The sequence below is a fragment of the Dipodomys merriami genome, unplaced genomic scaffold (assembly GCF_024711535.1).
Source record: "Dipodomys merriami isolate MVZ:Mamm:240054 unplaced genomic scaffold, mDipMer1.0.p SCAF_198, whole genome shotgun sequence".
In the NCBI taxonomy this organism is placed as follows: Eukaryota; Metazoa; Chordata; class Mammalia; order Rodentia; family Heteromyidae; genus Dipodomys; species Dipodomys merriami.
Window position 1 is genome coordinate 1,147,782 of NW_027203359.1, and position 14,746 is coordinate 1,162,527.

The following is a 14,746-nucleotide window of genomic DNA, read 5'->3' on the forward strand; positions in this document are numbered from 1 at the left end:
CAAATGACAAAGTACCACAAATCAGGGCTTCCTTGCTTTCAGGGGCTCAGCTTACAAGCACATCCATGGGTCCAGATGGGCCATTATTATTCCATAGAAAAGGAAACAGAGGTGTTAGGGAGCAGTAGCCACGGGCAGCCATGGTCAGCGGCCCTAACTCAGTACTCCTGGGCAAAGGACGTGGCCTAGATCTAACAGCTCACCTGCCCTCCAGATGGCTGGTGGCAGGAAGAATGGTGGAATTGGAAGCTCACATTTTGGAGCAGAAAAGACCCATATTTGGTACCTAGCTGCATTATGCATTAGCGATTTGTGTGACCTTGGCTTGTCCTTTAACCTCCATAATGCAGAAGTGAACAGAGTTCTTGGAGCCAGACATAGACCTTAGCACGTGCCCCATACATAAAGCCCCACCCTGCAGCCAGCCATCTCCTGTGCCTTCTCTTCTGCCAGAATGGCTGTGGAAATCCTGGAGAAAACGAAAGATTCCCAGGCTCCCTAGAGACGGACAGGTCTCCCCCACGGACCTGTACCCTGCCCCTAGTCTGTGATGGACAGGGTTCCCTTTCAGCAAGGGCCCAGTCCAGGAGCAAAGAGGTGCCCAGTTACCCAAGGGCTGATCTTGGGCAGCTAGAGCTGCTGGCGTGTCACTTCTACTCTGAGCAGCCCTCTAGACCAGGAACACACAACAGCCACTCCTCTTCCTGAGCCCACTGGCCACCAAGCATCAGGTGCGCAGGCAACCAAGGCGGTTGCTTTTTCTCTTCTGATTTGCCCATCCCCCTGAAAGGCATTGTTGAAGCCCCGCCCCCTCCGGTGGGGTGGGAGGTGTTGAACTGTGTGCTGGGGCGCTGGGCTTCTGGGAAGTCTGGCAGGCTCTGTGCCAGCCTCAGCCTATTTAGCAGCAGCAGGGGACCTCGTGGATGAGCTGGGCTGTGGGAGTGCTCTTCCCTGGAGTTGCCTGGGGGTTTTGAGGCCATGGCTCAGATCTGGCTGCTGATGTATCCCACCCTGAAGTGGGAAATGATAAGAGCTCAACCGTGTGGAAAAGGAAAATGCTGGGTTTGGGTCTCTGCTCCAGCCTCTCCTTAGTTTCCACCCAAGCATGCAGTTCCCCACCCTGCCTTGGCCTTTCTCTGTTGTCCTTGTTTCAGCCCTCGGCCTCAGTTAGGAGCTCTGGGAGAGAATGCTTGTACAAACTCCAGGAATCACAGTTCCCCTTTCTCAAGGCTTCTCTTTACTCACTAACTTCTAATGCCCCCCCACTGGTACCCTAAAACAATTCTGTCATGAGGAGCAGCAGGGCAGAGCCAAGGGCCAGCTAGAGTTGGGGTTGTGAGTTCTCCTGTAATTTGGGAGGGAAAATCATTTTCCAAGGCTTATCAATTCCAGTTTTCCCTTCATTGGAAAGTATCTTATCATTTCTGTTTATTCCTCTTTAAAACTGGAAAGGGAGTTCGCGCCAAACTCTGGAAGGAATGGAGCAGGTGCTGGCCAAAATGATCACATCCTCCGTGGCAGGTCATGAGTCAGCCTGTGTTTGTGTCCCCATGAGCTGGCTCCAGCTGCAGCGGAGCACGCCCAGTCCCCAGCAGGGCCCTTCCTCCCTGTTCCCCCATCCCCTGAAAACTCAGGCTGTGGGAAGCACTCAGGCTTCCTGTGATCCTGGCGGCCTGGCACATCAACGTCCAGGTTGGACCTGAGGGAACTTCATCCCCAGGCAGCCTTCAGAGATGGGTCATCTGAACTGGGGAGAGCATCTGTCATCACCTCCACGCAGACAGCCTGCTGCACTGGGCCCGTGGTTCATGGAGACTCCTGTGGTCCCTGGGATGGACAGGATGGAAAGAGTTGATACCCATTCCATGGTCAACTGTGGAGTGCCTACAGAATACCCAGCATGTGCCAGGGGCTGAACTGCCACCAAGCAGGTATTATCTGCTGAGTCCCAAGGAATCAGCACATGGTCTCTGGAGATGCCAGGAGTGGCCATAGCCCTTGTCTGTGGGAGTCTGGGTATTTTTAGTCCAGCAGTTGGTGGTGCTTTTTCTCCTCTGCACTATTGGCTTTCTCCAGCTTTCTTCAGCATTTTCTGTAAATCCAGGGACCTGCCAGCATGCCCAGCAAGCCCAGCCTTTGACACTGCTCCACCATGGCCTGTCCCTCAGGAGGCTGGGAGTGATCTGTGGTGGCCCGCACCTCGCCGAATCCTCTGCTCAGCTCTGGAACACTCAGTTTTGCTGCTGGAGGTCGGCACTCGCCAGGCCTCTGCCCCATTCCTCCTCTGAGAAGCCCCTCCTGACCTCCTGCACCCCTCATGCAGGTCCCAGGAGCATATGGTCGTGTCCCCAGAATACTCAGTGGTTGATGATCTTAGACCATAGATTTTCCAGCTGGAGATTATTTACTCAGATACTTTGTCTTCTACATTAGGAAAGTAGGTGAGAGAGAAGACTCTTAATTGGCAGTGGATGGCAAATGACAGGGCTGCTTGGGGAGCCCTGCCCCACCCAGTCCCACTACTCCCCCAGAACTGACACAACTTTTCTTTCTCTACTTTCCTTCTCTTCTTTCTCCTTTCTTTCTTTTTTCTTTTTCTTTGTGCTGGTACTGGGGCTTGGCCTCAGGGCTCTGTGCCCTTGTTTGGCTTTTTTGCTCAAAGCTGGCAACCTACCCCTTGAGCCATGCCTCCACTTCCAGATTTTTGCTGGTTCATTGGAGCTAAGTCTCAGAGACTTTTCAACCCGGGCTGGCTTTGAACCATGATCCTCAGATCTCAGCCTCCTGAGTAGTTGGGGATGACAGGCATGAGCCACTGGTGCCTGGCTTCACATCCGGCTTTTTGCTGGTAAACTGGAGATAAGTGTAGGAGACTTTTCTGCCTAGGCTGGCTTCAGACCTTGGCAATGCTCAGAACTCAGCCTCCTGAGTAGCTAGGATTACAGGCCTGAGCCCCTAGCGCCCAGTGATTACAACTTCTGGCTTCCAGTGCTTGGTGATAATTGGTCAGCCTGAGTACAAAGAACATCCCACAAAGGCACAGGCTCCCCTCCCCCTCCCCTGAGCACAGGTTGGAATGAGAATGAGGAGGCCCTATCACGGTGTTTGGAAAGGCTTGTAGCCTTGGACCACAGTGGGCACTAGGGTCCCTAGGACACTGGTACTCCAGGAAGCCCCTCAGTGCAGGTCCAAAGGGTTCACATGCAAATCGTACCCTGGCTGTGGAAAACATACAATGGAGCCCGTCTCACATGTCTCCCCCCTTGATCCTAAGGTCCAGACACTGTCCCCAAGGGGGACCTGGGCCCTGCCTCGACCTGCTCTTTTCACTGTGGAGTCAGGGTACAGGGGAGGTAGGCCTCCATGTTCTCGTTTGGCTTTTTTTTTTTTTTCTCTCAAAGCTGGCATTCTACCTCTTGAGCCAGGCTCTACTTCCAGATTTTCGCTTCCAGCAAAAAGTCTCGGGAACTTTCTGCTTGGGCACAAGCCACCTGCAGTGGCACCTTCCCAAGCACAGTGGAGCAGGGGCAGCACCCCCCTCCCTGAGGACAGGAGGAGGCCCTGGGGGGACAATTAGCACCAGACTTTCCACTGTGTCAGTAACTCGGGGCCATGGGGAAGCGCTGACTTCCAGGCTGCCTGGCTCGTTGTTGGGGAAGGTAGTCAAACATAAATAAATAAGTCAACCAGGGAGATGTACAAATAAATCAACAGGCGTCGCTCCCCTGTTGCCGATGGAAAAATACTGTAATCAGGGCACCCATGCTGGCACCCACAGAGCACAGCGCATGCGCAGGTGGGACATGGCAGGCTTGCTCCCCCAGGAGACCGGTCGGGGGTCAGGTCCAGCGGTCAGGCCCTGCCTCAGAGCTCATTCCATCGCCACAAAGCACAGAATGAAATGGCAGTTGGGGGAGGGAGGCTGGAGACTCGTCTGGAATATTCCCAAGAACTGCCTTCCACTTCGGGGAGGGGAGGACTCCGCCTAGTGTCCCCACATCATGCAGGGGACGCAGGGCTTCTGCCTCCTCGTCCAGCATGGCCCAAGCACCAGGTGGACCTGGTGTCACCTCTCCCGGGCCGTCCTTGGATGCTGCCTAGGACTTGCTGACCCGACACTCTCTCAATTAGGTCAGCACATCACGCAGTGCTTCTGCGAGTGTGGGCATCAAGTCTCAGGCTGCAGCCAGTGGGGCACCGCCCTGACTCTGGGGACGCCCTCCCCACTCCCTGTGTGTAGCAGCACCCAGTGCCCCAGTGCTGCAGTGCGAGAGCGACTGAGTGACCACCTCCGGTGCTGGCAGGGCAGTGCTCAGCTCCACGTGCCGCTGCGCACAGGGCACACAGATGCCGCCCCTGCCCTTGCAGTGCCCACACCAGGGAGGAGATGGCTGGCACTGAGGTGAAGCTGTCCTCCATTACTAAAGTCATTGCTCTCCCCTTTTTTCCTGACCAGCAAAATTATCCCACTATTAATTCTCAAGGACGAGTGAAGGGATGTGGCATTCTAGCCGTCTGGGCTTGCGGCTGAGGCCAGGGTGCCTGGTCTCTGACATCTGTGGGTGGAAATGACCTGCTACCCCCATGCTTCCCTGCCTTTGGACTGGGAGGTTGACCAGTTACCATCTACGCCCGGCCTTAGGCCACTCAGGTGTGAGCATCAAGATTAGATACAGGAAGTTTCTAGAAATAGTCTGTGTGGGGTCACAACTCCTGCCACCCAGACCCTGAGCTTCAGCCTTCCCATCTATTTAGCTAAGTGTGGGAGCCTCACATCATGTCTTCTGGGACATCCTCCTCCTCCTGTCAGCCTGACCTTGAACCTTAAGACAGCCCCTCCCGGCTCAGGGCATGGCAGGCTGGGGCGGGGTCCACAGCATGCCACCCTCAGATTCAAGCATCCTGAATGTGCCAGTGCACATTTGTGGAAGAGAGGAAAGAGCTAGAAAGGGCTTTGGTTGTAGCAGAGGGAAACCCAGATTCCCGGATGCCATCCCACAGCTCACTTCTATGATCTTGGCATCACAGTTCCGCATCCACAGATGCGACAAGCCACAGATCAAAAATATTTGGGAGAAAAAATGTATCTGTACAAAACGTGTCTAACCTTTATTTTGCCTGTCATTATTTTTAAGTGAGTCAGTATGGCAACTTGTTGCACGGTATCTGCCTTGTGTCAGGTCTTACACATAATCTGGGGATGGTTTGCTGTATATGAGAGGTGGTGCCCAGGCGAGAGACAAACATGGTGCCCTTTTATATCAAGGACTGGGTATCTTAGAGCCGATCCGCCATGGACCATTTTTGTCCCCCTATTAAATAAGGATGCTAGCCCTTAGGGAATGTTTCTGTGCCCTATTCTCTGCCACACTTACCACCCAGGACACCTGCTGCAGAGAGGGGCAGCTGTGGGGTGTGGCAGGTTGGGGGGGCTGCTGGCAGGTTCTCTTCCCACCCATCCCCACTGACTGTCCTCTGAAAGCCAGCACAGCCTGTGGAGATGTTGGCACCAATGCTGAGTACCCGGTTTCAGAGAAATTAGCCTGGAGGAAGTTCAGAGCAGAGGCTGGATGGGCCCCTGGGCTTAGAGCCAGACAGCCGCATCCTTGCTGCTGACCTGCTGGTGTTTACTGCCTGACGGCCCGTCGCCCTGGCACCGCTAACTGCAGTATAAGCTCCTCTGTAATATTCCAAACCTTCTTGGAAGAAAGCAGCCACACAGGTGCTGCTTTAAAAGATTCTGCTAGACAGGTACCTGAAAATATAAATAATGTTCACATTTTCCCCGAGGCTTGGGGGTGCCTCTGTGTGGACCCAAAGACAGGTCTTCTTCTAGACACTGCTTTAGGCAGCAGAATTCAGCAAGTTAGAGACAATGGGTAGACCTGAGATTGACACTTCTGGAAAGCCTGGGGAAGGAAGGAGGTTCTGGAAGCTTCCTTCAGATCCTGAAGGACTGTTAGGTAGAAAGGAAAGGGACTTCTCCACATGACTCCAGGGGACTCAGAACATCAGAGCATGAGTATTTAATGAAGAGTTTCATTAGAGCCCCATGTTTCTCAGCCACAGTTCAGTCAGTCCACTGATGGTGTGGGCTTCCAGGGAAGTAGGGAGCTCCCTGGCATTAGGGGGTACAAGCAGGCTTAGGAGGCTCCCTGTGTGGACAGCAGCAGGAACTTGTGCATCCGAGGGCAGAGGCCCAGCCCCCAGCCCTGCCCCAGGGACTTCCGCTTCCACTGCTGGGTGGCCACTAGCTTGGAAAACGGAAAGGCTTTTGAAGAATTGACTTTTGCTTTCTTCCAGTTGGTTCAGTGTGTCCTGCAAAGGGGGGGGGGATCCCCCCACAAGAGGGCAGCCTCTTCAGTCCTCAGGGAGTAGAGGGGTGCCTCCTCTTGAGCTATGACTGGTGGAGGAGGCATGGGGCCGTTCACTCTGGATGTGGGCATCGCACCCTGGCAAGGCAGAGCTTTGGTGTCTGCTGAGCACCAGGTACGGAGTCTTCTTTCCCCAGGCCAGAAGCATCCCTTCCCCAGGGCTCGGGGCCCTATGTCTGACTGACAGCAGCAAGTTGGGGTATTTGCTGTAGTTTTGGTTGTGCCATTCAAGCAGGGACACTGGAGGGACACGGAAGCCAGAGGCCACGGGATTTCAAGATTTGTCTTTCCTGTCACCCCAGCCCTGTCCATCATAGATGGAGAAGAATCATGTAGCGTGCAGGTCTGACTTCTGCTCACGTCCGCCACAGCTCTTCTCCAACTGACCTTTGGCAGAAGAAGCCACTCCCGGGGCAGCAGGTCCCCAGCCGTGGCCTGCTGGCCTTTTCCTCCCTGTCCTTTGTCCTGGCATTCTCCCCTTCCAGGCCTTCCAGCCCAGGCTCCCAGAGCAGGGCTTGAGTTGCTTTTGTGGTTCTGAAGATTAAGTGGCCTCATAAAGCTCTGTTCTCCCTTAAGGACTTGAGTGGGGAGCCTGGGGTCTGGAGGCCACAGGGGACAGCTAGCTCAGTAGCCTCACATTGGAGGGGAGAGGGCTGTGTGCCAGCAGGCTGGGGGGCCTTCTGTCTGCGGTGGTCCCACCCACTGTGTGCTCTGGGAGGTGGAGGTGTGCAGGCAGCATGGGAATGAGCTAGGGACACCTGGCCTTGGCCAGCTTGCCTAGGGACCTGGCTCTCAAGACCTTCTGGCCTAGCAGTCAACCTTCAAGCTTATTATAACTGGCATGAACACACACTTGTTCCCCCAAGCTGTTTCAAAGCTCCCCAAACAAAGGAAATAGAAAACAAAGCCCAGGAGAGACCAGGCCTCCCCGCCAGGAGCTGCTGGAATTCAGGGAGAGAAGCCACAGCCCCACCCCTCCCACATGCGTTGCTGTAGTTTCCTTCTGGAGGCATCAGAGGGAAGCAGAAAGGGCCCCACACCTGCAGCACGGAATGCTGCATGTTCAGAACCTCCTGCTCGTGCACCTCTGGTGTTTCCTAAAGAGAATAGGGCAGCATGGAGGGAGGTCAAAGCTCTGTATTCCTGCTAACGCCAATGTTTCCTATGGACTTCTCAGAGTGGCACTAGTTTGCTATGTATATTCTGGTCTGAAAGAAAGTTTTGAAAATCCCACCAGCATCCCCTGCCTCCTGCCGCATCCTCAGGATAGAAAATGCAAATGTGCAGAGGGTGATGGTGGGGTGAGCTGCTCTTCTGCGGTCCGTGAACTTAGACATCCAGCCCCACTGGCCGTGGCATCCTCTTCTCTGGCTTATGGAGCCCAGGAACTCCAACAGCTTCCAGAAAACTCTCAATCTACTGTGCACACAGCCCCTGGCAGAACAAGCAGAATGGATAGTCAAGGCCTGGGCACTGTCAGAGCCCTGTGGTAAGAGAGGAAAAAGCAAAGATTTGCTGTGGGACAGGTGCTCTCCTGGGCCTCTCCGCCCCGTGTCTGGCAGCAGGGACCGGCCTAGAGCAGAGCTCTTTCCTGTCTGGCCCTCTGCTTGCTCACTTGCAGAGCAGCATCAGACCAAAGGGATGGTCTGAAAACGATCCTGAGATTTTCTTGGGAGTGGATCAGCTCTGTGATAGGTGAGCCCAGAGCCTGCGAAAAAGCCATGGCAGGCCCTGGGCTGAGCTGGGAGCAGAACCTGTCCCTCAGACAGCTGCCATAGATTTCTTCCAGAGGCATGGCTCTAGCACGCTGGCCTGACTGGGGTTTGGGACAAAGGTGGCAAAGCCTGAGCCAGAGCCCACTAGTGGGCCACGCCCACTCTCCCACACCACTCCCCATGGCTTCCATGTAGCCGGCATCTACACGGAACCTCTTGGTGCCAGCCACCCCTGTGCTGTGTGTTCAAAGACAAATCAGAGGCTAGGGATGGCATCAAAGGGTACATCAACTACTGGCATCACAGGGTAAGGAGGTCCCCTCCCCTCACGTCATTCACAGAAATGAGAAGGACATGGGATGATGGTCCATTCCAAGGTTGACACGTGTGTGGAGCAGTCTGCTAGCACGTGGCACATCCCATTAGTCTCCACAGTTCCCATCCCACAGCAAAAGCTTCTGAGACTCAGAGCAACTGGACCAAGTAGATGACTGAGCTGGAAGTCAGACCTAGCCATTGGATGACCCTAGGGCTCACACACTACAGAAAGCTTAGAGCCTTTCCCCTGTGGAAAAGGCTCAAACTCACAGTCCCCTGCAGCAGCCAGGGCTGGCAGAGTCCTTCCGGCTCCTTTCCAGTGTCCTCAGCCCTTTAGCACATCTGCCGCTTGGGCCCAGCCAGCTTTGCCACTCTGTGCTCTTCTTGAGGGTAACAAAGCTTTCCTTTGGCTGCTGCCTCCCCACAGGATCCCACCCTGGCAGGCCTCTATCACACTGTCCAAAAGTCCAGGGGTGCCCGCTGCCGAGGCCCAGGCCAGGCCCTGGAAAAGCTGTACCTGCTCCTCAGCCCCACCCACCTCCTCCAGGACTTCACCTGTCCTGCCAGACAGTATGTCCCTGCCCCATAGCCTCTGCCTCTAACAACGCCACTCTGAAAGCTCCACCAGCAATGGCTTAAGTTGTATTCTTGTGTGTTGGGTTTTCGTGGCTGCTTCTTTACCCATTCTGCCCTGAGTACATGCTACCTGTCAGGAGGAACCTGGAGGTGCAGAGATGACCACACAGGTCTGGTCCCTGTCCTCCAGGTACCCACAACCCCACCTAGTGAGGAGGTAGAGCTGGAGCTAAAACCACCAAGCGGAACAAGCAGGCAAGCAGCTTGCCATCAGTAAAACACACCGTGCATCCTTTATTCTTCCCCTTGCACACTAAAACCTAATACAGCTGGTGGACCGGTGCCTTTGTCCTCCCAGGCTTTTGTGTTTGGGAAGAGCTGCAGCCCCACCACTGCCGCCTGCAGGGGTATAATGGTGGCGTTTCTGACCTAGAAAAGGGACAAATGCTCTTGAAGTGGTCCAGTCCTACGCTTGACAGCAGACTCCCTCCTCTGTCCCTGACCTTGCTGTGGGTCCAGGAGCCTCTGCACACACCTGGCCAGCTAGCACATAGTGTGGTGTGGGCAGCACCAGCCAGGCTGTGGAAGGCAGAATACTCCCCAAACTCTGCCTAAGGAGCCAGCACCCCAGCTAGAGCTGAACCACAGGACTTCGGAGCTATGGCTTCTTTGGGAAGGACGCTTTCTTCCGGGGACATCATCTCTTTCTGCCTGTACCTCATCTAGCGGCATACGCAGCAGGCCATAACATGTTCTCCAGCCCAGCACACAGCTGACTTTGCTCATGAACAGAGCACCATGGGGCTGTCTAAGGTCTCCCAAACGGCCTGAGACCCTGCAGGCTTCTGACGCAGGCTACCCTGCTGCTGCCCTGCACTCCCAGAGCCAGGCGTGTGCACAGTAGCACACACAGGGCTCCTGCAGGGCTCCCTGGCATGCGACAAGGTGTTCAGTCCTGGGGCAGCAATTACCACACGAGAAAGGCAGGAGTGAGGAAGATGCTAATTGCCCTCCAACTAGCCAAGTCCATTTTGTCTCATTTGAAATAACGGGTTTCATTTAATCCTTTATTTCTAATTTGGTGCATCACCAAGATCTTATTTGTACAAAACACCTGATTAGAATAATTACAAGCTTGAGAACCATCTTCATTTGTGTCTGATGAAAGGGACTAGCAAAGGAGCTCAGAGGTGACTCCCCCTCCTTGCTGCAGGCTGGGCCCAGCTGGCTCAGGAGCCTCAGGCTGGGCAGGTGGAGATCTGTTTACACACACACACACACACACACACACACACACACACAGGTGGAGATCTGTTTACACACACACACACACACACACACACACACACACACACAGTTCCTGCTTCAGCTCAGCAAAGGGCTTGCTTGGGCAGGTCATCTGGTCTATGAAACATGATCTGCAATTGCATGGGTTCCCAGAGGTGAATGAAGATGGAGGGGTCGTGCCTGCCAAGCAGAGAACCATCACCCAGCACAGAGTAATGGCTGTGCATTGTTAACACATTTTCCATTTTCACTGGTCTTTGAGAGTCAGGTCTTACAAGTTCCTCTCTAGACACCTGGGCCAGCTCTTGATGTTGTTGGTTGAGTTTTGATAAGGAGACAGGAAGCATCCTGGCCATGAAATACGTCACAGAATCTCTTCCTTTTGTCAGGTGGGGGGTGGGAAGCAAAAACTGTCCCCTTCTGGGTCGGGCTGCCCACGGGAGGCAGTGCAGCCCGGGTCCTTGTAGGGGTGGCAGATGGACTGGAGCCCTGGCAGAGGAGCAAGCCTGGAGCAAGAAGTAGCCAGGTGGGGGAGAGGGAGGAGGGGGAAAAACTCAGCCATCCCCAAGAGACCCCAGAAAGTGGGGCCCCCTGGCAGTGAGGATGGTTGAGTGCCAGTCTCTGGAGTGAAAACTCAGATCTTTGTGAAGTCAGGATCCCGCAGCAGAACTGCTCAAGTCCAGGGCAGGAGAAGCAAGCTTCCGGGTAGCATCACCCCTAACAGCCAGGCATGTCCAGCTCCAACCCCACCTCTGGCCTTGCTGGCTCCTGCAGTGGTGCAGACCCCAGCTGGAGCCTGCTCGGGTCAGTGTTGTGATGGGGCTGATTCATGAGCTACCATTGGCTTGCTAGGCATCTGGACCGAGGCCTGTTTCAACATTCCCATGCCAAGCCTACCCTGGCAGCCCCTGGCAAGTCTGTGCTATGTCCCTGAACAGCTCCGGGTGTAGGAATTAATTCTACTAAGCAGATTGCTCAGGAAGCCACAAGATCATCTGGGAAGGGCAGCCTGCTCCTACCTTGGAAGGACAAATCCAGATTTCTTACAAACAAGAGCCCTAAATGCTAGGGAAATGCAGAGGGGCGCAGCTGCCCAGCACCAAGGACGAGAGTCAGGTGAGCCCTGGGCTGGGCCACACCCAGCCCAAGCATTGGTGGGACTCCAGCAGGATGAGAGAATGGCCTCTGTGTGCACAGAGAACACCTCCAGGTGTCCCCAGTAGCAGTATCCCCTGGTGCCTTGGCACCAGCAGCCATCCCCAGCCTCAGGCCGCCTATGGGCCACCTAAAGGAAAGCAAGGGACCCGCCCCATCCATGAGCAAATAGGCACACAACCCTACTGAGCAGCAGGCTGGAGAGAGGAGCAATCAAATCAGCCATTAGTGGCCAAAGAAATGAAAGGGAACACGCAGCGTGTCAGACGCCCATTTGCTGTTGCTTGCATGTTTGTGATTAGGTTATTGCCTGAGTCCACTGGGGCACGATGGGAGAGAGCCCACAGTGCTCTGCCCGTGGTCACAGATGTGGGCTAGCCTTTGAAAGGCATGGGGGCAGCTCTGGGCCGTGAGCACAGCAGGCAGCCTGTAACTCAGTGTTCTCTGTAACCTTGGGCACAAATGTGGCCTTTCAGAAAGCTTGTCTCCCTGTAGTTAAAGCAGTGATAATAGATGAGCCAAGTAAAGTGTCCAGCACGGTGCCCAGCACTTCCCCCGTAAAGGAAGAAAGGAACCGATTGTACAGGCGACGAGCCTGGTGTCTGATCTGTGCCCTCCACCCACAGCCAAGTAAGTGCAGGCATCTTTCTGCCTTTCCGTGGTGGCCTGTCCCTCCCCATGCTGCCAGTGGCAGGCAGTGGGCTTCCCTGCCGGGAGAATGGATCAGAACCTTCTTGCAGAGTGTGTTCAATACTGCCTCACCTCTTGAAAAACAAAAAGAGTCTCCATTGTAACCCCATGGCTGCTTGTGACCCTGCCCAGACCCTTGCCTGTCCCCACCTTCACCGACTTCATTGGAGCCTATGCTGACAGTTCCCTTTGAAAGGAAGCAGCCAGAAGCTTTGGTAGGCCTGACATCCTGCTGACCACAGCCCAGGGAAATGGTCCCCATGTATGTGGTCCGCTTGAGATCCGGTAGTGAGGCTGTCTGAATACTCTATTTCCTTCCAAGCAGGTCTCGGGTGGGAGGGCTCTGTCCCAGCCAAGGGGCAGGATCCCTTGCCACATCACCCTGGACTCCACCCAGAGGACTCCAGACAGTCCCCAGGAGCTAGGAGAGTGCTGGGAGGAGCCTTAAGAATTGCTTTATCTATAAATTTGTAGTCCACCTGCTTTGATGACAAAGCATCCTGTAGTCAAAGGGCAGAGAGGAAAGACTTAGCTACCTGTTAAAACATGGCTCAGAGTCACAGAAGTTAAAACAGTATGGTGCTGATCCAAAATTAGTTATAAGCATGGAAGGTAGGCCGGAATGGCCAGTTTGTGTCTAGCACAGTAACACAGACACATCTCTGTTGGTCAAGGCTCAGTTTAAAACCAGGAATGTCTCAATAAGGAAAATGAGACATCTCAGATCTGTGGAAGGTTAGCTTTCTAAGCTTTGAAGTGAGGTACCGCCCCCCCATTATTGTTCATCAACAAATTTATGAAGTCAAAGAACAGACTAGGAAGTTATGATGGTAGGTAAATCTCAGTCTTATAAAAGACTCCAAAACAGAAGTCAGGCATTTGAAGTGAGGTACCACCCCCCCATTATTGTTCATCAACAAATTTATGAAGTCAAAGAACAGACTAGGAAGTTATGATGGTAGGTAAATTTCAGTCTTATAAAAGACTCCAAAACAGAAGTCAGGCATTGGTGGCTTGCACCTATAATTCTAGTTTCTCAGGAGGCTGAGATCTGAGGACCACAGTTCAGAGCCAACCCAGGCAGAAATATCTGTAAGACTTATCGCCAATTAGCCAGCAAGAAGCCAGAAGTAGAGGTATGACTCAAGTGATAGAATGCCAGCCTTGAGCAAAAATTTAGAAATGCTAAAGGAGAGTATAAGGCCCTGGCTTTAAACCTGGAGTCCAGGAATTACTTGAGAACTAGCTGAGTAGAGACATAATTCCCTCATCCACAGACTTGGCTGCCAACCCAAGAACAGATAGGTACCAGAGCTCCTGAGTCTCTGACCGTCTGTCTTCATGTCTGTCTCACTCCTGCAGGCCCTGATCCTTCACCAGCTAGGCCGCTACAGTCTGGCAGAAAAGATCCTCCGGGACGCTGTCCAGGTGAACTCGACAGCCCACGAGGTATGGAACGGGCTGGGTGAGGTCCTCCAAGCTCAGGGCAACGACGCAGCGGCCACTGAGTGTTTCCTGACAGCCTTGGAGCTGGAGGCCAGCAGCCCTGCTGTGCCCTTCACCATAATCCCCCGTGTGCTCTGAGCCGGCCGCCTGCCTCACCTGCCCTGCAGACCACAGAGGCCCTGCGTAGGCCACCAGGGGACGAATCTGCCACATGGAGGCCCTGGACAGGTGTTCTGCTGACCACAGTGAATTCACCAAGCCACCCCCAAATCATCGCTCTCTCCTCGTGCATTGATTTCTCTCATTGTTCTTTGCCAGCCCAATGATAGTTTCAAATCTCCAAACGTTGTTCAAAATGGATCATTATGTGCCATATTTGTTTGGTTAGTTGACATCTGAGTTTTAAGTAAAATGATTATGGAATTAATCAGTAAATATAGAAGAATATATTCCAAGTTAAAAAAATTCAGTGGCAGAACAGATTATTTTTATCAAAGCTGTAAAGAAAGCAACTGTCCTGTCCTCTGTCCCCTCCTGCCTCCCCTCCTCCTCCTTGGCCCAGAAACCAAATGTGAATCTTCTGTTCCCACCTCAGTACCAGTCCATGCCAGGACACCAGCTGACAACTTCTTGGTTCTATTGTCAATAATTGTACCATGTGATAAATAACTGTTCTCTTTACTTAGAACAAAGCCTGAGTCCAAGAATATTTATATTTTACCAATATATGCCTGTTACAAGAGAAGGAAAATATGAGTTATTTAAGTTTAACTTTTTTATGTGAATTCAGAGTTTATTTATCGATGGAAATATGTACAAAGAAGCTTCAAATGGAATATTTACCGACATTCCTTATACACAACAGACACTTGGCTAAATGGGAAGATGATGTTAATAAAAAAATAATAATTTTTAAATGGACCTCTAGCTCGTGTCTTTCACAAGCGCTGCAGACCTGAGAAAGGCTATGGCGTAGTTCCTGGGGTGGGGAGCCTGCATCCTACTTGAGATGGCCCAGTGACAGCCACTAGAGAAACAAACCTTGGGTCTGGGCCTGGCTCTGTCACCCTCTGTCTGAGCCAGCCAGGCAAGTAAGTACTTTATTCCTTCCAAGCCTCTCTCTCATTTGTATTCTGAAAACACATGTTTGTCTATCATAGTAGATAGGTGTTTCCTGTGTCCTCA

At 53.2% G+C, this 14,746-nt stretch overlaps 1 protein-coding gene across 4 annotated transcripts in view; it reads left to right on the forward strand.

The window, feature by feature from the left end:
- The window catches only part of Ttc7b (tetratricopeptide repeat domain 7B), a 211,873-nt gene extending 197,391 nt beyond the window's left edge, over positions 1–14,482 (forward strand). For all 4 annotated transcript variants that reach the window (XM_070028563.1, XM_070028564.1, XM_070028565.1 and 1 more), the window contains one exon: positions 13,478–14,482. In XM_070028563.1, coding sequence (XP_069884664.1) covers positions 13,478–13,699 — 222 coding nt within the window. In that variant the 3' untranslated portion in view covers positions 13,700–14,482. The remainder of the gene's footprint in view (positions 1–13,477) is intronic.
- The last annotated feature ends 264 nt before the right edge of the window (positions 14,483–14,746 follow it).